The following is a 20,072-nucleotide window of genomic DNA, read 5'->3' on the forward strand; positions in this document are numbered from 1 at the left end:
GGGACCAGTGGCCGAAGCTGTGCCGGCGGCAGCGGGAGCCTGTGACCCCCTGCCAGGTGCTGCCTCTGCCGTTCCCCAACCGGGAGCGGCTCCCCCATGGCTGGGGGCTGCCCCCCACCCCCAACCCCGCCCCGGGAAGGCTGCCAGCCATCGGTGTGGCCCTGCCACGGGTGCACGGTCGCGGCCGTGTCACGGGTGGATGGTCGCGGCCGCCGGGCGGGGCGGGCGGGGGGCGGCGGCTGGTCCCTGCGCTGCTTTTAACGCGCTCTGCTCGTCGCCCGGGCCAGGCGGCCGCGGCAGCGCGGCGGGCAGCGGGGGCGGCCCAGGCCCATGTCGGGGCGGCGGCAGGAGGCGGCGGCGCTGCCCGCCTGCTTCGCGGGGCTGGGCGCCGGCAGCCCGCGGCCGCGGCAGAAGCGGGGCGGCATGTTCTGCAGCGTGGCGGACGCCTTCGACAACAAGACGCTGGACTTCGCCTCGCTCGGCGCCCACGGCCCCGGGACCGCCCCCGGCGAGCCCCGCCGCGCTCCCACCCCGGGCCCCGGCTGCGGGGCCGCCCCCCCCGCAGAGCTGCCCGACGGCTGCCCGCAGGTAAGGGAGGGCTGCGCAGGGCACGGGCCGGGGCCGGGCCGCTTTCCCCCCCAGCTCGCGCCGAAGCGGCCCCGGGGCAGGCAGGGAGCCCCTCCGTGGGGCGGCAGCGGCCCCCGCCCCTTCTCCGCCGCGGGGTGGGGAGCCGTCGGGGCCGAGACCCCGCCGGGAGGGCGAGCGGGGGGCCCCGTCCCATCCGTTCCCATCCCGTCCCGGTCCCAACCCCGCCGGCCCGGTGAGAGCACCGGGGGCCAGGACCGGCTGCTGTCAGGGGACGGTGGGGGAGGGGCGGTGAGCGGCCGTTTCTCCTTCGGGGGGACGCAACTTTCACCGGGCGCCACGACCCACGACCCCCGGCCCCCGGCCTTTCTCGGCGGCAGCGGGACCGGACAGGGGCTGCGCGCCCCGTCCCGCCGCCGGGTCCGTGGGGCGGCCGGGGCTGCGGGACCGACCCGGGCAACTTCGCTCCGCTCCGCAGCCGGCCGGGCCCGCTTTGTCTGCGGGGCCGGCAGCGCGGCTCCGGGCCGGCGGCGGGCGGGGGGCGCGCGCACGCACGCAGGGACGTGCACACATGGGCACGGACACACGCACACACGCGGGGACACACGCGGGGACACGCACGCACGCACACACACCGGCGGAGCGCGGCGGGAAGATGTCGCACCAGGGCAAGAAAAGCATCCCCCGCATCACGGTGAGGGGCTCCCCTGTGCGCCGCAGGGGCGGGGGCGGGCGGCACCCCCGGGTACAGCGAGCCCGGTCCGGCGGGGCCGGGGCTGGCGGGTCGCTCCCAGCCGGCGGCGGTGGAGCGGGGCCGCCCGAGGCGCCGGACACCCCTGGGAGCGCTACCGGGGCGCTTCCCGGTACCGGGGGGTCGGGAGCCCGACGGCCCCCGCTGCCAGCGCAGCCGCCCCCCGCCCCCCCGAGCAGCGGGACGCAGGCGGTGCAGCCCCCCGGACCCCGCCGTTCCCTTTGTTGGCCGCGGACTGGCCCGAGCCCGGCGGCCCCGGCGCTTTGTCTGCCGCTGCCGGGCCGCCCCGCCGGGGACAAAGGCAGGCGCGACCCTCACCGCGGCAGCGGGGCTGCCCCGCGCTTCCCTAACTTCCCTCCGGCCGTTGGGGCTTGGGAACGTGTTTGGAAAAGGCTTTTTCCGGGGAACGGGCTTGGCGGGGGTTGGGGAGCATCTGCCGGCCTTGTTCGCTCCCCCGGCGGGGCCGGTGGCGTCCTGCCGGCGGGGCCGCTCGCCTGCCCGGGCTGCCGCTTTCGGCCGGGCTGCTGCGGGGGGAGTCCTGTCGCCCGGTGCCAGGGCTCCGCAGCGGGAGCAAGAAAAAATCTCTAGACAGCGATGCTTCCCCTCCCCGTGTTGCTGGCTCGGGGCCCAGTTCCCGTGAAAGCATCCCGTGGGTGCGTGAGCCAGGACGAGCGGCGTTCCCGTGCTGCGGGAGCGGGTCTCTGGGCGGGCGGGGCTGGAGGTGGGGTGGCGGGGGTGGGGGTGGGCTGGGCTGGGGTGAGGAAGGGGTGAGGATGGGTGTGGGGTGAGAATAGGGATGGGGTAAGGGTGAGGATGAGGATGGGCCCTGCAAAGGGGCCGTAGGGCTCTCCCGTGGGGCAGCCAGCACAGAGGCTTCTTTTGATCGATTTTATGGGACAAGGGAAGACAATAAGGAAGGAGTAAAAGCCTCGATATTTGAAAACACAATACAGTTCTTTCATATGCCAGCGATGCTCTTTAAAACAAGACTCCAAAACGTTTTGCAGGCTGTTTTGCATCAGCACGCATTGCTGTATTGTAAGTCGTCTCCCGGGCTGTATTGTCACGTGCTTTTACATCGCTCAGTTGTTGTTGCGCTGAGGTCATGCTCTTTGTGTTGTCCATTTTAGCCTTGGTAATAATTTTTCTAGCAACACCAGAGAGCAGGAAAAGGATCCTTTTAATTTAGGCTGCAGTTCCACATTTACTTAAATGCCAGTGCTTTCTAGTTTTTCTGTTTAAAGATCCTGCAACTCTGACAACTGTACCAGTGTCTTGCTTTGAAATGAGGAAGGTCCTTGAGGCATGATCTGCCTCCGATGAGGCTGTGAAAACTAATGAATGTCAATAAATTACCAGGTTAATAAGATGCACTTAGAAGTCTTGGTAGCAGGAGCTGATGGAGGAGGCAGGTACATGGCTGAGCTGCAGGATGTTGCCTTGCAAACCTTTGAAAACTGCTGAGAGCCTCGATCAATCGGTCTCTGACCCTGCTCTGAAGGAGCCCGTGGTGGGCCCTTGGGGGGGGGGGGGTACTCCCAGCAAGGCAGGCCAGTAGAGCAAGGGCTGGAGCACACTCCCTTCAGCCAGCTCCACTCAGAGGTGCGTGCCTCAGCCCCCTGACATGGGCTTTTCTGGTACCTCAAGCTGCGGGCTCGCCTGAGCTGCCTCGGGACCCCCGGCTTGTGCCGTGCTTCGTAGCAGATCTGTGCTCCTCTCAGCTGACAGTTTTGTACCGTTCCCTTTGCGAAATGCAGCTGGGCTTTGGTGTAGAGTAGTTTGGATAGTCACTAAACTGGTGTGATTGAAGGGCAAGATACTAAGTCCTAGACTTAATGAAAGCTCAGAATGAGTGAAGTAGCATCTAAATAAAGAAGTCTTAAAAAAAGTGTGGTTTTTTTTCTGCTAGAGTGACCAGCTTCTAATCAAAGGAGGAAAAATTGTCAACGATGATCAGTCATTTTATGCAGACATTTATGTGGAAGACGGTTTGATAAAGTAAGTTAAAAATTTATATTTGGTAATGTAATTTCCAGCCATGATACAGTGCCTGGAATTGGAACAACGTTCCTTTCTGTCATTTTTCTCTTGGAAATACGTTCCCTTTTTGATAAACAAGGATAGCTGTGTGGAATAGCATCAAGAAAGAGCTACATTGATGTAGTTTTGCAGCTGGAAAGACACACGCAGTGCTGGCAGTTTGTGCTCTGTCGTAAGGTGTGCAGGGATCAAGTGAGGAGCCAGGTTAAGCGCTGCAAAGGCACATGAGAAGTCGGGTGCGGAGCCCAGCACAGAGACCTCAGCAGCTCCTCTGCTCTGAGTGGGGTCCCTCAGGTGACAGCCTGATGGGTCCCATGCTGCTAACGAGAGCCGGAGCCAGTGGGGATGGGATGGGATGGGATGGGATGGGATGGGATGGGATGGGATGGGATGGGATGGGATGGGATGGGATGGGATGGGATGGGATGGGATGGGATGGGATGGGATGGGTGCTGCTGAGTTGGCAGGGTGGGACCCGTGGGGCTCTCCAGCAGACCCTGGCTCCGGTCCCAGACCTGACGGAGCTCAAGGGGCTCCCAGCGTGCAGCTGCTTCTCCCAGTGTGCGAGGAGGCCTGGGCAGTGCACATGTGCTTGCCCGTGGGTGAACGCCCGAGAGCAGTACTGGGAAGAAGTTGTTTTTTGCATCTTCACTTAAAAGTTGTTGCCAATGAACAGGAGATCTTAATGTCTTTTTCAGACAAATTGGAGAAAACCTGGTTGTTCCTGGTGGGGTAAAGACAATTGATGCCTACAGCCAGATTGTGATGCCAGGGGGGATAGATGTCCATACCAGACTGCAGATGCCCATCAGGGGGATGACTTCTGCTGATGACTTCTACCAAGGCACGAAAGCAGCCCTGGCAGGAGGCACCACAATGATCAGTAAGACGGAGCAGCATTTGAACGGACTTCTAAGTAGAACATTGTTTAGCAAAGTACATCATGCCTTTTGTCATTGCAGTGATAGGACAAGGGTGAATGGCTTTAAACTGAAAGGAGGTAGATTTAAACTAAATGTTAGGAAGAAATTGTTCCCCGTGAGGGCGGCGAGGCGCTGGCCCAGGCTGCCCAGAGCAGCTGTGGGTGCCCCATCCCTGGCAGTGCTCAAGGCCAGGCTGGATGGGGCTGGGAGCAGCCTGGGCTGGGGGGAGGGGGCCCTGCCCAGGGCAGGGGGTGGGACTGGGTGGTCTCTAAGGTCCCTTTCAACCCAAACTATTCTGTGATTTACCCTCATAGCAGAGAAAGGTTCATTTTTGGTGCAGAACTCTTAAGCGTTACAAAACTAATTATGTACCTTTCGGAACCTCCTGCCATTGCTACACGTGTATATTAAAAATATATAGCTGCTCCTGCTTCACCTCATAAGACAATAAAATAGAAGAAAACTTTAAACACCTTTTAATATGCTTTTAATAGCTTTGCAAGTGTGTTTTAATAAGAGTTTTTCAGCTCTGTGAGCATGGGTTCTGTTTTTGTGTTAATGTAAGAGAACTTTAATTCCTGTTTTGTTCCTGTTCTGGTCCCAAGGCCCACTGTAGTGTGTGGCTGAAGGACGAGTCTCAGCAAGTGTGGCATAGCTCCAGACTGATCTCATAGCCAGTACTGCAGGGGGTAGGAGCACAGATAAGAGAAGGGCCATGACTGATGGGCTGTGGGTGACTGCACGTGGAAAATGCCCAGGGGAATTGTGCAAAAGTGTGCAAGGACATGCTTTGGTCACCGGCTTCTCTCAGATGTGCTAGGTAGGCTGTGTGAAAAACAGGTGTAATAGTAGCTGTAACTTGGAGTTGGTTCTGCTTGCTTCACTTTATCTGGGAAATTTATTAATGTTCATCTTTAATGAATGCTATAAAAAATGAATATTAGGATGTCTCATTTTCACAGCAGTAAAGTCTCGCACAAGAATATTGGTGGCTGCTGCACCCCCCATGTGTTTCAGTGGCCCTTTCCCTGGCCCACGTGCTAACGCTGTGCAGTGTCTCCTCAGTTGACCATGTCTGTGCGGAGCCGGGGACCAGCCTCCTGGCTGCCTACGAGCGGTGCCGTGCGAGCGCCGATAGCCTGGCCTGCTGCGACTACTCGCTGCACATCGACATCCCTCGCTGGCACGAAAGCCTGAAGGAGGAACTGGAAGCCCTGGTGAAGGACAAGGGTAAGGACAGAAAGAGCAGTATGCTGGCAATAACCCCACAAACCCCCCACCCCCATCGTAACCACTGGCACATAGGCAGGTTGCCACAGGGTGGGCTGTGGTGGTTGCTGCTGTGCGCCGCTTACCCCGCGATAAACGGGGTACGGGGGGGTGACCGTGCTCCTCCCCTGTCCAGGGTGGGCTTCCTGTCCTCCGCCATCTCGGAGAAGGGTGCGGGCGGGGGCACAGACACCAGATTCATGCCATAATATCTGAGTCGTATGCTCTCATCTCTGGGCGATTTACAGCCCAGTCATGAGAATCGATTTTGGAAACTAAATGGCACCGGGCACCCTGGCTCAGGCTGCCTGATCTACATAAAAAGTGTATGAAATATAAAGTATATCTGAAGTATATAAAAACATTCAAGATGGGGCTTATAGAATAAAACTAAGCTTTAGGCTTTCCATAGAGATTTCATTTGTGCCTGTAATTCCTGCACATCCTGAAGCATCCACTGGACACAGCTTACTGGAAAGCAGGCAGTGCAGCAGGAATTCATGCATTTCATTAATACTTATTTCTGTGTTTGGAAAAAATACTTTTTGCTTTCAGATATGCTAATGTAGAGCTAAGTGACTTCATTGTAATTTGCAGTCTTGCAAGCAAGGGCTTAATTGGTCAATTAACACAGAAATTGCAGTGAATTTCCTATTAAAATGTGGAGCGGCTGAAGTAATGTAGCTATTTCAGGTTTATACCGGGTGTTTTTCATATGTATATTCACATGAAATACAGTTTATTTGTAATTTGATTGTAGTTTGGGGTTAGTTGTTGCCTCTGTCCATATAAAATGCAGCAGCAATTCTCTGGCTTTGACCCGGTGCTTCATGAACCATCCTTTACTTTAGCTAGAAATGACAGAAATGAGGATTGCACACAAAGCTGTGAGCAAAGCACTGCCCATCCATTTCACTAGCCAAACAGAAGCGCACTAAGTAACAGTGCTCTAATATGAGAGCATCTCATCTTTGCTGCAATTTAATCTTAGCACTAATACATTAATTTACAGACAGTTATAAGAAAGAAGTCGAGGATAAACCATAAATTGAAACCACCACTGGAGGGAAAGCTCAGCCTGGGGGCAATGCCTTAGGTTCTGTGCATTTGGAGCAAGTTCCAGAGAGTACCGACAATCAGGAACAGCCTGCGGGGTGTTCTTTTGGTTCAAGTGCATGGGGGTGTATTATCTGTCATGGCTCCTGGGGTTCAGTTCTTGCAGGGAAATTTCCCATTTCAGCCCTTACCCTGATTGCTTCCAGTCTAACCCTTGCTGGCACAGCCCCCCCTGGTTTGAACGCGCCCTGCTTAGCCTGTGCCGGGTCACCAAGTTCTCAGCTGGGGCAATAAACTCGCGTGCTTTTTTGTTTTCTCAAGGTGTGAACTCCTTCCTTGTTTTTATGGCTTACAAAGACAAGCTTCAGTGCACTGATGCCCAGGTAATACAGCCAGCCAGTGTCCAGGACCAGTCATCACCCCTACTGCGAGCGTAAGCGGTGATTTATCTGATGTTGGGCAACCCACTGTCTCTTGGCAGATGTATGAAATATTCTGCATTATACGAGACCTGGGGGCCATTGCCCAAGTGCATGCTGAGAATGGAGATATCATCGATGAGGTACAGTATTTATATTCATTTAAATTAAAGGTTGACCGGAGTATTTGGGTTTACGGCAAAGTGCTGACTTGAACAGATGGGCTGTAGGGTCTAGTGGAAGGTGGAGCTGTGCCAGCATGCTTTTAGCCTTCAGTTGGCACTGCAAATTCAGTAGAACTTGGTCCAGATGAGAGAGGGAGGAGCAGCCTGTTGTGACACCGGGTTGCTTCGGGGAGAGGACCAGCATGCACTTTTCAGTGCCTGCTGTCAGCAGGGTTTCAACCCGGTCGCTCCCCTCTAAGATCTCCGGCGAGAGCTGAACTGAGCTGAGCTCGTGGCCTTGGAGCAGAGCAGCCCTGGTGGTGGGTCCATGTGTGTGGGCACCGAGCCTCATGCAGCCAGGGGAGTGCAGAAACACTGCTCCAGCATCCCGGTTACCCATGCCTCGGAAGGAAAGGGCCAGTAGGGGACCCTGCGATGGCAGCGTGTGCAGGCAGGAGAACATGCAGGAGGATCAGGGGCTCCTGCTAAAATCAGCATCCTCCCCCCAGATCCTCACACACACTTGGGTTTCATCACAGAAATTATACAAGGACTGTTCACTGATTCCCAACCGGTGTGTTTTGGGTCTTCTTGAAGGCTGAGTGACTGCCTTCAGCGATACCTTATCATGTTATCGATCTTGTTTAAAAGTCTTGAGAATTTGAGAAAAGAAGGAGGTTTGCATCACTTGCAACTTGAAGTTGCGGTACACTTGGAAATATTTATCCCCACAAATGGCACTCAGGAGTTTCCTTAATATGACAGACTTTTCTCACATTCATTACTTTTCCTTTTTACCTTTAGAAGATAAAATCTTAGATACATACTGCAATTGGATGACACAAGATAGGAGTAGACTTGCAGTTCTCTTAGCTTATGGCCACGCAAGTGTTCAGTCTGATGTGGGTGAAGGTTTTAAAATGAAAGCAGAATCCCAATCCTTGAAACGGGCTTATTTGAACAAACAAGATAAAGGCTAATTCCCACCTCCCTGGGATTTTGTCTGAGAAACCTTTTCTTCAGCTGTTTGTGAAACAAAATGTGATCCCGAGCAGTTCAGTATCTTCAAAAGTATTTCTTCACGAAATGTCAGCATGATGACAGTCAAGCCCTGGGGACAAAGTCGGAGGATATCTGCAATGGGAATACAGAGAAATAAACAACCTCTAAGAGCAGGATCCTTTAAAGCCTGTGAGAACTGGTCTGTAGTGTTGGATAACGTCCTTGCATCTAACGCCAGCTGTGTGGGTGCACTGCGTAATACAGAACATCACAGAAGGAAACGGGGTGAGGTGTGTGCTGGGCATCTGCTTTCAAGCACCCTGTGAATAACATAGGTGCAGCCCCATGTTCATCCCAGCTTGTCACCATGGGTTCCCAGCTAACATCGGGTCACACAGGGACTTGATTCCTGCCCCTCGTGACGCAAGGCTGTGGCAGTGGGACGAGTGTGTGGCTGTGTGGGGGAGCCAGAGCCAGGTAGGAGAGGATGTGGGTGCAGGCAGGTGGGGCTGCACGGCTTCAGCCCCTGTGCTGGGGCATGCTGCTGTGCAAAACTGCCCTCCTGCTGCTGCCTCCCCCCAGAACTGCGAGGGAGTGAGCCTTTGGTCTGAGCCACATCCCGTGGCGGCGGGGTGACGTGCACCAGGGATGGGGCATGTGACTTCCCAGGTGAAGCTCTGGAGAGGTGGCACTTGCTGCTCCCTGCTGACAGCCTCATGTGCCTTGCACCTGTCTCTGCTTCCTCCATCCTCCTTCATTCCTTCCTCTGAGCAGCTTCAGGCAGCCTCAGGTCCGGGGGAAACATCCATTCCTTTCCTGGAGCCATGCATCACATCTAGCACAGCCTTCGATTAAGCAGCGATAGGGTTAAAATCCTCTGTCCTCCAGAACTGTAGCTGGGCTTGGAGTGGGGAAGCTCCAAAGGTGCTACTGGCATACAGTTCTTACTCCAGAAATGTTTCCACAGCACAAGGTGGGTGTCCTAGGAAGTAGCTGCAGTGGCTTGTGGAGCATCACAGGTTGTCAGTGGTATCCCCTTGTCATATTCATGAGTTTCCATCAGCCTTCAGGAACTTCTGAACCAAGTAGTTTGTGTCCTGTGATGCTTTGGACAGGCTGTTTTGTATCACTGACTGCTTTCCCGTTCATCTTCATCCATCTAGGAGCAAAAGAGGCTGCTGGAACTGGGGATTACAGGGCCAGAAGGGCATGTCCTCAGCCGCCCCGAGGAGGTAAGGTGCAGCCCTTGGGCAGCCCTGCGCAGGGTGTAGCTGTAGCCGAGGTGCCTGAAACGTTTCGCACCTCTGTTTGTGTGTGCGCAGGTGGAAGCGGAGGCGGTGTACCGTGCAATTACCATTGCGAAACAAGCCAACTGCCCCTTGTACATCACCAAAATAATGAGCGGAGGTGCAGCAGATGTCCTGGCCCAAGCAAAGAGAAAAGGTAAAGCACTATTTTCATAGCTGCGTGCGAACTGAGCCTATTTCAATATGTCTGGGAAGTGTCATTTTAATGAATTTAAGAATTTAAGAATTCATTATAGCCCAAATTTTCTCACATTCTAAGGGCGCTAAAACTTAGGGCTGGCTTTTCTTCGTAGAGTGTGTCAGTGCTAATTGCTCTGAACTGGAAAGATGTGGGGAGATGTGCTTGAAACTTGTGACACCTGAATCTCAGTAGACGCAGCTGAAAAAAGGGAAATAATCTATTTGCAAGCATTTGTGGTGAACTAAATGAAAAAGATCTGAAGCCAGCTCCAGATTGAAACTGGGGTGTTTCATAAAGAGTGGGTAAAGTGGGACGCAATCCAAGAGAACGGGGTGGAAGGCCGTGCCCCAGGACAGGTGGGGGGTCCAGAGCCACCTCTGCCCCAGCTGGGAGACTCTGCCAGAGAGACCCTGGTTTGGTTTGTAGGAGGGCGTGATGGTTTGTAGGTACGAATGCATGTTTGGTCTAAGGAGAAAACAGATGGATTCAAAACTTATTTCGACAGCCTTTCCCAGTCATCTGAGATAATTTAAAGGATTAACGTGAATTTAGAAAACTGAAATACTGGGAAGACTTGTATCGTTAGCCACAGTATTTGTCCACACTGCGTGAAAAGAGGCTGCAGGACATGCGGCGCTTTGGAACTCATTAATTGGATTGTTTGGCAGGCACGGTTGTGTATGGAGAGCCCATTACCGCCAGCCTGGGCACCAATGGCTCGCACTACTGGAGTAAAAACTGGGCTAAAGCTGCAGCCTTCGTCACGTCTCCTCCCATCAGCCCAGACCCCACCACACCGGATCATCTCACCTCTCTCTTGTCCTGGTGAGTTCTGTGTCAGCAGGGGTGCCTGAGCGCAGCTGCCGTGACTGCATCCCTGATTGCGTCCCACCTGCACTCGTCATAACGCCCCGTGCAGTAATAGCATCACATGCCAAGCTGGGGGCTGGCTGGGACATCGCAGCCCTGGGCGCCCTGGCTTGGCCCCCTCGCCTTCTGCCGGTGGGTAACAGCCTCCCTGTTCCTGGGGGCAGCCCCCTCCTCTCCCATACCTGGGCAGCACAGCAGAGGCTTGCACACAGTTCAGCTTTCCGCTAGATTATTGTTGTCAGAGTAGGAAAAATAGTCTATCAGCTGTTGCACTTCTCCATGTCAAAAGAATAAATCTTTGGGTGATCTTTGAGCAAGGAGCCAGGTGACTCTTTCAAAAAGAGTTTAAATTCTGCTGTGATGAAACCACGTAATAGTTATCAGATTTTTCCTATTAAAAACAGGCTCATGCTGCCCAGTTCCTCCTTCAGAACTGGTTCAGGGAAGGCACAGCATCCCGCAGGATAGCCAGCGCAGGAGGGATGGTGGCCACTGCCACTCCGTCTCACTGTGTCCCAGGGAAAGCCTCCTGCACTGCTTTAGCATTAAAGCAAAAGGAAGGATTTTATTGAAAGCAGTATTGGGCATTTGCAAGATTTTAAAATGTGTGAAACATAAGCTTTTAGGGCACATCCTCATGCAGAGTTGTTTCAGTGGCTTGAGTTACGCAGCAAAGCCCTGGGGACTGGCAGGAGCATCCCTGGTGCTGTGCAGGGACCAGGTGGGCGCCGGGAACCCGGAATACAGGCAGGGTAATACAGATGCCCATGCGCTGGGGCTGTAGCCAGGGACACAGCCGCCAAGCTGTTAATCACAGCTGGAGCTTTGCCACGGGCCAGGGTTTTACGTGTCACAGCAAATCCATGTTTGTCACTGCCGCCTTGCGAAAGGCAATCTGTAGAGGTGGTGATTCATTCACAGTGGAGGGTTTGCCTCCAGGTGCCTGCAGCTCAGCCCGGGAATCTTCTCCATTCACAGCCGCACAGCCTGCGGAGTGGCACCAGCCAGTAGAGCTCCCTCTGGCATTAAACACAGTTTGGTGCGGGTAGAGTTAGAAAAATCAGCTCCAGAGGTAATGCATGAGGAATTTTTGAAATGGGACGAGAGATGTTTATGGATCCAGATAGTAGTAAAAAAAAAAAATCGCACACAATATATATTTTAAAGAAGAAATAAACATTTCTTAGAATTCCCTGAAACATGATCTTTTTCCTGGAAGGATAAACAGTTGTTAGCAAGAGAAAAGTGTGTCATGTTAGTATATCTTACATAGTACATAAAGATACCTCAGTGCATTTAGTATGTTCTTAGAAGAAGCAGTAAATTACAAGCACAGTTCAGTTTAGCACAGCTTTGACCCAAGTCTGGAGGTGTGCTCCCAGGCTCGTCCAGCTGCCTGTACAATCACAGCATCATTTAGGTTGATTTCAGATGATCAAGTCCAACCATCATGCTCAGTTCTCTTGTTGCCCGGCTGTGCCCTGCCTGCCAGCATGGATCCAGTTCCTTCACCTGTAGTACATGGTAGTACGTAACGTTTGGGTTTGTCCAGGGTCTTGTTTTATTTAATCGTATCCTTGCTTTAAAAGAACCTTGCTCTAAAAGCAGCCTTGCTTGGAGAACCATTTCCTAAAATAATCAGAGGTTTAAAAGGATGGTAGAAAGATTAAAACATTGTCTTAATTAGTAAAAATAATGGCCAGTTTAGGAGAGAATATAAATAATGCCTATGAGACTGCTGTTTACATTTCTTAGATGATTCCAGTGCTTAATTCCTATATAAATAGAGTGAGATGCCTCTGCTGACCTGTAAAAATTGCCTCTTGACTTACATTGGCGTTTACGGATCATGTCACCTGTCTTTACTGTTTTTGTGGGCAAAATACATCTGTACCAAACAGACCGAGCACGAAGGCTGCCAGCCATTAGTGCCACTCGTGGCCTTCCAGGTGAGGGTGGCTTTTGCCCGCCAAGGGCAGTGGGGTCGCGGGGCCGGGGAGGTGGCGTTAGTGCCTAGGAGGCTGTTCACGCCGTTGGGTACCTCCTCTGACCTCCTCCGCTCTGCTTCGCCTAGCGGGGACCTGCAGGTTGCGGGCAGCGCTCACTGCACCTTCACCACCGCGCAGAAGGCAGTGGGGAAGGACAACTTCACCCTCATCCCCGAGGGAACCAACGGCATCGAAGAGCGGATGTCAGTAATTTGGGAAAAGTGTGTGGTAGGTACCAAAAAGACGCTGATTTCTGGCAAGGCTATGGATGCAAGTGCACGTGAGCAGTGCTAGGGGGATGTTGGCATCCTCGTTAATTCAAACGAGCCAGGAGGTGTGACATTGTCTAGACTGCTACTTCAGAGGAGCTTGCTAATGAGAGGAAATGTGGCACTCGAATGCCTTCAAAGTGTCTTCAAAGGCTCCAGTATGGGGATCATCCACCCCCCACTCTCACTCACAGTCACAAGAGAAAGTGTCTCCAACACGTTTTCCTAAGGGTAAGACGCAGCGTTCCTCTTCCCTGGTGCTCGTGGGAGGCCTGGGGAGGTGATTGGGGGTGGGACATCTACCCCTTGGTGGCCATGCCTGCCAGCTGCCTGTAACCCCAAGCCTCAGAGGTGGGGACAGGGTCCACAGCCCCTCTGTGTGCCGGGCAGTGAGCCCTGCTGTAGGGGGAGAGCTGCGGCACACGGACGTCTGGCCAGTGGGATCGAGTCCCATGTCCCTGCACACCAGTGCACCCTGCCCTCCCAAGGAGCATCCCTGGGAGGCTGTAGCCTGCATCCCACTGAGCAGACACCTCTCTCTGGACTTCCAGGAGCTTGGGAACCAAGCCACCCTGCAGCATCTGCCTTAGGTGGGCTTTGTTCAAAAAGAAATAGAATTTATCTTAAGATAATAAATAAAAATGATAAAAAGCACTATTGAGGTTCACTTCCAGTCTTCAAATACCCTTAACCATCTTTAGTGAACTTGAGATGCATGTACGGGGAGTTAGAGCCTACCAGTGAAGGTCTTGTTTTTCAGAGACCTAAAATGTCAGTCTGGGCAAAGTAAAACCCGTCTATTGTAGTACTGAGCCCACAGGGATGAGGCTTAGCTCCCCCCGCCGGGTCTCCCTGCGCCCCCGTAACTGCAGCCCGGTCGCAGTGTGGATCCTCACGCTGCACGGCTCTCTCCCAGGTCTCCGGGAAGATGGACGAGAATGAGTTTGTAGCGGTGACCAGTACCAACGCTGCCAAGATCTTCAACTGCTACCCCAGGAAGGGGCGCATTGCTGTGGGCACTGACGCCGATTTGGTTTTGTGGAACCCCAAGGCTACTAAAATCATCTCAGCAAAAACCCACAATTCGGTAAATACAGAATTATTTTCTTGAGCTGGGTTTTAGAGTCAGAAGAGACCAGTAAAGCAATATATTTTTCAGGTTGGAAAGATGAGATCATTCAGGAAGAGAGATGTTTGTGCGGATGAAGTGATGAATGACCTTGCATTTGCTTTTAAAAATACAAGCAAATGAAAATATCCTTTGGTGATTGCAAAGCATAGTATTGTAACTGAGTGGCAGCGACGACTCTGAGACAGTCTGCATCCAGTACAGAAATTTTAAGATGGATGTATTTACTGTGGACTATAAAAATGTAGGTGCTGAACTTGTTTTACATATTAAACTACTAATATAGTTTAATACATCAGCACCGTTTCCAAAGAGCCAGACCCGTTCCTGCGCAGGCTCCATGAGCACTGCCTGTCCGTAGGGGTCACTCAGTCTGGAGAGATTCGGGTGCATCTTGGTGGCATTTCAGCCAGGGTTTTCCAGGCTGTGGATGTCCCCAGGGTAATTTCCACTGTGACCCTCAGACAGAAAGCTGCAGTGAAAAGAGAGAGGAGGGTGAGGTGTTGCGAGGAATGTTGGTGATAGAGCTGATTGAAGTTAATGCAGAAACATTATGACTTGTGGGTTTTTCACCAAAATGTTTTTTATTAAAGAATATTATCACTGTGATTGAAAAATTCCATTGTTCTCTTTAAAAAATAGAAATGGGTTTTCTTTTGGTCCAGAAAATTAATTTTTGCATTTTTATAACGCCGCATTTTTTCACTGTAAACTCTGGGATTTGGGGGGGTTGTTAGTGATAGTAACAGGAGCGTTTGAAGAAAGCGGCAGTTTTGCATTTCCCACGAAACAGACCTGACTTCCCAGACCTGTTCTGGTAGGAGACTTGCAGTGACTTGGAAGAAATGACAGGAACTTGGGATGGAGAACTAAACCAGGGCTCTTCTGGGGCTTAGCGAGAATGGCTTATTTGCTGCAGTGACAGGCTGGTTTGCTGCGGGAGTGCTGCCCGTCTTCTGCGCCAGTGCTGTGCTTCGGGGATTTAGTTTCTCCATCCCCATTTGCTTTAGTTCAAGTTTAGTTTGAAATATGAAGGAAATACATAAATACGTTTCAAATATTATTTGAAACATGTAAGGAACAGTGTACAAAAATGGGGATGTGTGTGTGTATAGTAGATAAACTATCACCTTCTCTTCTCATTAACTGTATTGAATATCTTGGTTTGTTTTTTCCAGAACGTGGAATACAACATATTTGAAGGCACAGAGTGCCATGGGGTTCCTACTGTGGTCATAAGTCAGGGAAAAGTAGTTCTTGAAGATGGAAACCTGTGTGTCACCCAGGGGTCAGGTCGCTTCATTCCTAGAAAGACATTCCCTGATTTTGTTTATAAAAGGATAAAGGCAAGAAACAGGGTAAGGAGAATTTTATTTGCTATAATCCTGTGTTTTCTTTGCAATCTCTTTGCGTTGTTGTATTGCAGTCGCTACAGCAAGCCTGCTGATGGAATAGGCAACAGAAACAAGAATATTATGAGTGTTATTTCCTTCTAGGCCTTGGATATTTGTAATGTCCTGGGCTTTGCTGTGTGGCTTGGCAGCTAATAGCTAATACAGCTAATAATGGTAGTATTATTAATATTATTTGCCTACTATAAAGTCAGAAAGCAAAAATACGGCTTCCAGCAAATCCAGTTTTGCGTGGTGTGTATTGAGGTAGAGGGGAGGGATTCCTCTCCTACCCGTATTCAAAAAGTTTCCACCATTGTGTGACTGGTGGCTGCTCTGCATCCACAAGCGGGCAGTGGCTGTAACGTTGGGTGGTTACTGGATGAACAGTGGGATAGCCCCTGCGGTGTGCTAGCACAGCTTCTTAGGAAGATAGGAAGACGTGAAAATATATAAAAAGCTTCTTAACAGCTCTGCCCTCCTCCTCTTTTCAATGTATTATTTTAGGCATTTTCATTATGCATTGTAGGTGACGGTAGAGCAGAAACCGTTAACCGCAGATTACCTGCAGAGTGATGCTGGCAGCTGTGGTCAGAACGCCTGGCTCTTGGGTGCCTGGGGGTGGCTCACGGTGCCTGAGGTTGCCTTGGGGTGCCAGGGGTTGCTTCCTAGGATGACTGGGGGTACCTGGGGGTGTTTCCTAGGGTGCCTGGGTGTGCCTCCTGGGGTGCCTTCTGGAGTCAGGGCGGGATGGGACCCTGGTAGGTTCCTGCAGGATGGGGATGGGACCCTGACAGGTTCCTGCGGGATAGGACCCTGGCAGGTCCCTGTGGGATGGGGACAGGACCCTGGCAGGTTCCTGTGGGATGGGCATAGGACCATGGCAGGTCTGCGGGGGATGGGTAGGGCCCTGCTAGGTCCCTGTGGGAGGCCAGGTCTCCCCTGCGGCACTGCCCAGCGGTGGGCAGCCATCCCCAGCCTGGCTGGCAGAGTGTCGGTTAACCTCCTGCCCGGCGCTGGCTCTGACAGTACTGCTGGTGGTCTCCATTTCCCTGGCACATCCTGTATGCCCCTGCACACGCAGAGAAGCGGCAGGATGGGCTGGCTGGTCCCATCGGCTGGGGCAGAGGGTCCCTGGGCTCCTTGTTAGCAGTGGAGCTGCATCTCTGTCTGTTGTGGAAATGGACACCCTGTGCCCGTATGTCTTTTAACATAAAGGCTGGAGTTTGCTGAACACAAACCTCGATGGCAGTGAACTGAAGTCCCTGCTCCAGCGGGGTGCCATCCAGTGCCAGCCCAGGCGTGAGGGCTTCGGCTAACAGGTTCCGGCAGACACATTTGGCTCTTTGCAAACAACCCAGCAGCCTGCCCATGCCAGCTCCCCGTCCTCAACTTAATAAAAGCTGCAGTCAAGGAGATTGCTGGAAAACATTGAGAAGGGTATTTTCTTCACAAGATATGCAGCATGATGAAGACAAAGGTCATGTCAGAGAAAAATTTCTACAGAAAACGTTATATACGTCTTGATAACCTATCAGTTCATGCCTTTTTAATTTGAAACCCAGCAGTTTTTGTCTTCAAAACAAGCCCCTTCTGGCTCTGTAGTTGTCAAAGAGCTGTCACAGCTTCACCTGGGAGGAGAAACAGCCTTAAGCAAAGCTGTGATGAAATGCTGGTAACAATGTCGATGTTGCTAACGCTTTGGCTCCCCCAGCAGCTACAAGCACCCGGGGCTGAGCTCATCCTCCCTGCAGGAGAACGTGATGGTCACACCGGGTGGCACTGGTTAGGGCTCCCGCCTGTGGGACATTGCTGTGGGGAGCACATCCCCTTGCACGGCAGGCACCCCGGCTACCTCTCAAGAGTCCCTTTTCTCAGGGGGACAGGACCTGTGCCCGCGGGGTCTGGGCAGCATCCTCTGCTTGGCTTTGAGGGTGGGAAGTGCCCGGCTGCCAGTCCTGCCAGGGCTGCCTGCTCCCTGCTCCCTGAGGGGGCATCTGTCATGGTTTAACCCCAGCCAGCAGCTAAGCACACGCAGCCACTTGCTCGCCCCCACACCGCTCCCAGTGGATGGGGAAGAGAATTGGGAAAAAGGTAAAACTCGAGGGTTGAGATAAGAACAATTCATTAATTGAAATAAAGTAAAATTTAATAAAACCAGTAATAATAACCACCACGGTAACAATTGTAATGAAAAGGAGGGAGAAAGGGAGAGGAGTAAAATCCAAAGGGAAAGAGGAAGAACCCAAGTGATGCCCAGTATTGTCGCTCACCACCCGCTGACAGATGCCCAGCCAGTCCCTGAGCTGGCCATGCCCAGTCAAAGCTTTTACATACTGTAGAAGGGAATAAGGTTCCTGTAGCGCATCTTAAAAATATGCTTGGGAAAAGAGGCTGGGTCATTCCTGCCTCAGGCAAACTCATTCATGGGATTGCTTTTGCTCAGGGACCTAATCCACCTCTGGTCTGTTGGGGAGTGCAGTCTCTGCAAAAACCCTCAGCAAGGGGTTAAGCACAGACGGAAGGACAAGAAATCAGGACCCATATGTTGGGCCTGGTTCTTGTTCGCCTTCGCTTAAAGACATGCCTGACACCTCTGCTTGCTCCCAACCTCGTAGCTGGCCGAAGTCCACGGTGTCCCCAGAGGGCTGTACGACGGGCCGGTCCACGATGTCCTCGCAAGTGCCAGAGCCGTGGCCCCCACGGCAACATCCAGGATCGCACCCTGCGCAGGCAAAGCCCAGGCTCCTCCTGTGCGCAACCTCCATCAGTCAGGATTCAGCTTGTCTGGTAGGGCGGGGGTCCCCTGGAAGGTGGGGGGCTGCAGGTGGCGGGGGGCTAGTTGCATGGGTGGCACAAAGTCCTGGGTTTGTGCGAGTGGCAGGGCAAAGCTGAGGAATAGGAACTGAATTTTTGCTCAGTAAAAAGCAGTTCTTACTGTTGCCGCAGCCTAGTGACTCAGTGCAGCACACATCTCTAGGATGTTTTACGGTATCTGTGTAAATGCACTGATGAACGTATATCACAATGCTTGGTGGGTGGCTGCGGGGTGCCTGTGAGCACAGGCTCCACGAGGGGTGGAGGCTGCGATGGTGGGGGGGCAGGAGGATGAGGCTGAAGGTGAGGGTGTCACCGCAGCCCTGCCTGGGTTAATGGGGATGCTGCCATGCCTGTCAGAGGGTCCTGAGGGGTCAGGACTTCAACTGCATCCCCTGTGAGTCAGGCAGGGGTTAGAAGTGGTTGGGTTTGTAGAGATTAGCCAAATTAACTCAATTTTCAGGAACCAGAAAGATAATTAATTTGGTCTTTCTGCATAAGCAGCAGCAATTCAGCATCGTTCAGCTCAGCATCCTGCAGCAATCTGCCCAGCAGCTTTAGGGACCTTGGAAAGCCAATACTCTGCCATAAAATAACTGTCATAATGTTGTTTTCTATCTGGTTGAAATCAGATGGATGACGTAGTGTTTAATAAATGTACAAGGTCCCGCATTTTATTATATAGAAACTGTTTATTTACATGAAAGACATTTAGAACGGTTTCCAGAAAGAAGCGATAAAAATAAAAGTGGTCAGGCAAATAAAGCCATTCCCAACAGTACTCTGATAATACAGTGCCCAGAATGATACATAACAACGGTAGGAGTATTTCCCACAAAGGAAATGTTTTATGATCTGTGCATTTAAAGCAGTGGGACTTGCACGCGGTGCCAGCAGCACAGCCCATGCCTTTCCTCTTCCCTAGGGTCACAGGCAGATGACCACATTACCAGACGCACGGCTCAGAAAATCATCGCCCCGCCAGGTGGCCGGTCCAACATCACCTCGCTCTCCTGACGGGGCAGCCTGGGGGTCCCCCTCAAACTCAGGAGGAAAAGCAAGCGTTTGTCAGCTGCCCCAGCCCCTTCTTCTCGTAGGTAGAAAATAGAGTAACCCCCGCCCCTGGGAGGTAGTGCTCCCATCTTGATTTCTCCCAGTCTGTATTTCTTCAGTAGCCACTCGGAAAGCCCTTCCCTTGTGCATGCAGGCACCTGGACCTACACTTGGCAGCATGCTCGGCCGTGCCGCCGCCTGGCTCGTGGGCAGGGCGAAAGGAAGGTGCATTCTGGCTGGAATATGCTCCTTCCTAGTAGCATCGACCGGCCTTTCTACTGGAAGGGCTTTTAACCAACGAGCGCTTCTGACTCCTACGGTTTTAATACAGCCTGTTGCATCCCGTCTGTCTGCAGCATTCCCTAGCAGATCTGGACGCCGCCGTGCTGCGCAGCCTTGGCCGTGTTGCAGCCGCCACTGTCACTGTGCCTTGAGCCAGGGGGCTGTGCGGGACCACAGCGTGTGCAGCCAGCCCTGCGGTGGGGGCAGCCTCAGTGGGGTGGGTACGGGCACCCCAGGGTAGGAGGGTGCTGGCAGCTCTGGGACCCGGTGCTGCAGCAGATGGGCCGGTGGGCTGCAATCTTTCTGCAAAAAACAAGTTGGGCTTGTTTTTTAAAGATTATTTATACTGTTTTTCAGGAACCGAGTGTAAGTCTTAAAACCAATAACAAGGGTCCTTTGAAGGCTAGTTGCATATGACAAGCTCTTTTATAAAGTTATTGTAGCCTGTTTATTATATTTAAAGGTATGTACAGTAAAGGTGAACCTCTATGCCACAAAGCTATGCATGTACCTCCAGCAGAGTGGCTTGCCATTCCTTTTCTGTTCCCTTGCTTTGAATAAAGTTTGTTGGAAATC

General features: G+C 52.6%; 1 protein-coding gene across 4 annotated transcripts; it reads left to right on the forward strand.

The window, feature by feature from the left end:
- Window positions 1-284: 284 nt before the first annotated feature.
- DPYSL4 (dihydropyrimidinase like 4) lies at window positions 285-20,072 on the forward strand. Of its 4 annotated transcripts, none has more exons than XM_056352631.1 (14): window positions 285-588; window positions 3,246-3,334; window positions 4,075-4,259; window positions 5,365-5,529; window positions 6,946-7,007; window positions 7,106-7,186; window positions 9,373-9,441; window positions 9,532-9,652; window positions 10,366-10,522; window positions 12,642-12,783; window positions 13,741-13,911; window positions 15,132-15,311; window positions 17,963-18,134; window positions 19,087-20,072. In XM_056352631.1, the coding sequence occupies exons 1-14, from the start codon at window positions 331-333 to the stop codon at window positions 19,176-19,178; spliced, it is 1,944 nt and encodes a 647-aa protein (XP_056208606.1). In that variant the 5' UTR covers window positions 285-330; the 3' UTR covers window positions 19,179-20,072. The 4 variants fall into 4 exon arrangements, with proteins under 4 accessions (XP_056208606.1, XP_056208605.1, XP_056208609.1 ...); XM_056352630.1 differs by having other exon boundaries at window positions 17,963-18,097; XM_056352634.1 differs by lacking the exon at window positions 285-588 and adding an exon at window positions 1,158-1,279.

Source organism: Falco biarmicus, chromosome 9, assembly GCF_023638135.1.
Source record: "Falco biarmicus isolate bFalBia1 chromosome 9, bFalBia1.pri, whole genome shotgun sequence".
Taxonomy (NCBI): domain Eukaryota; kingdom Metazoa; phylum Chordata; class Aves; order Falconiformes; family Falconidae; genus Falco; species Falco biarmicus.

Bases quoted from the DNA above. Each gene is read 5' to 3' on its own strand.
- DPYSL4 (XM_056352630.1), top strand. From the start codon at position 331: ATGTCGGGGCGGCGGCAGGAGGCGGCGGCGCTGCCCGCCTGCTTCGCG. The intron at 7,008-7,105 runs GTAATACAGCCA...GTCTCTTGGCAG, and splicing joins TTCAGTGCACTGATGCCCAG to ATGTATGAAATATTCTGCAT. The intron at 10,523-12,641 runs GTGAGTTCTGTG...TGCTTCGCCTAG, and splicing joins CTCACCTCTCTCTTGTCCTG to CGGGGACCTGCAGGTTGCGG.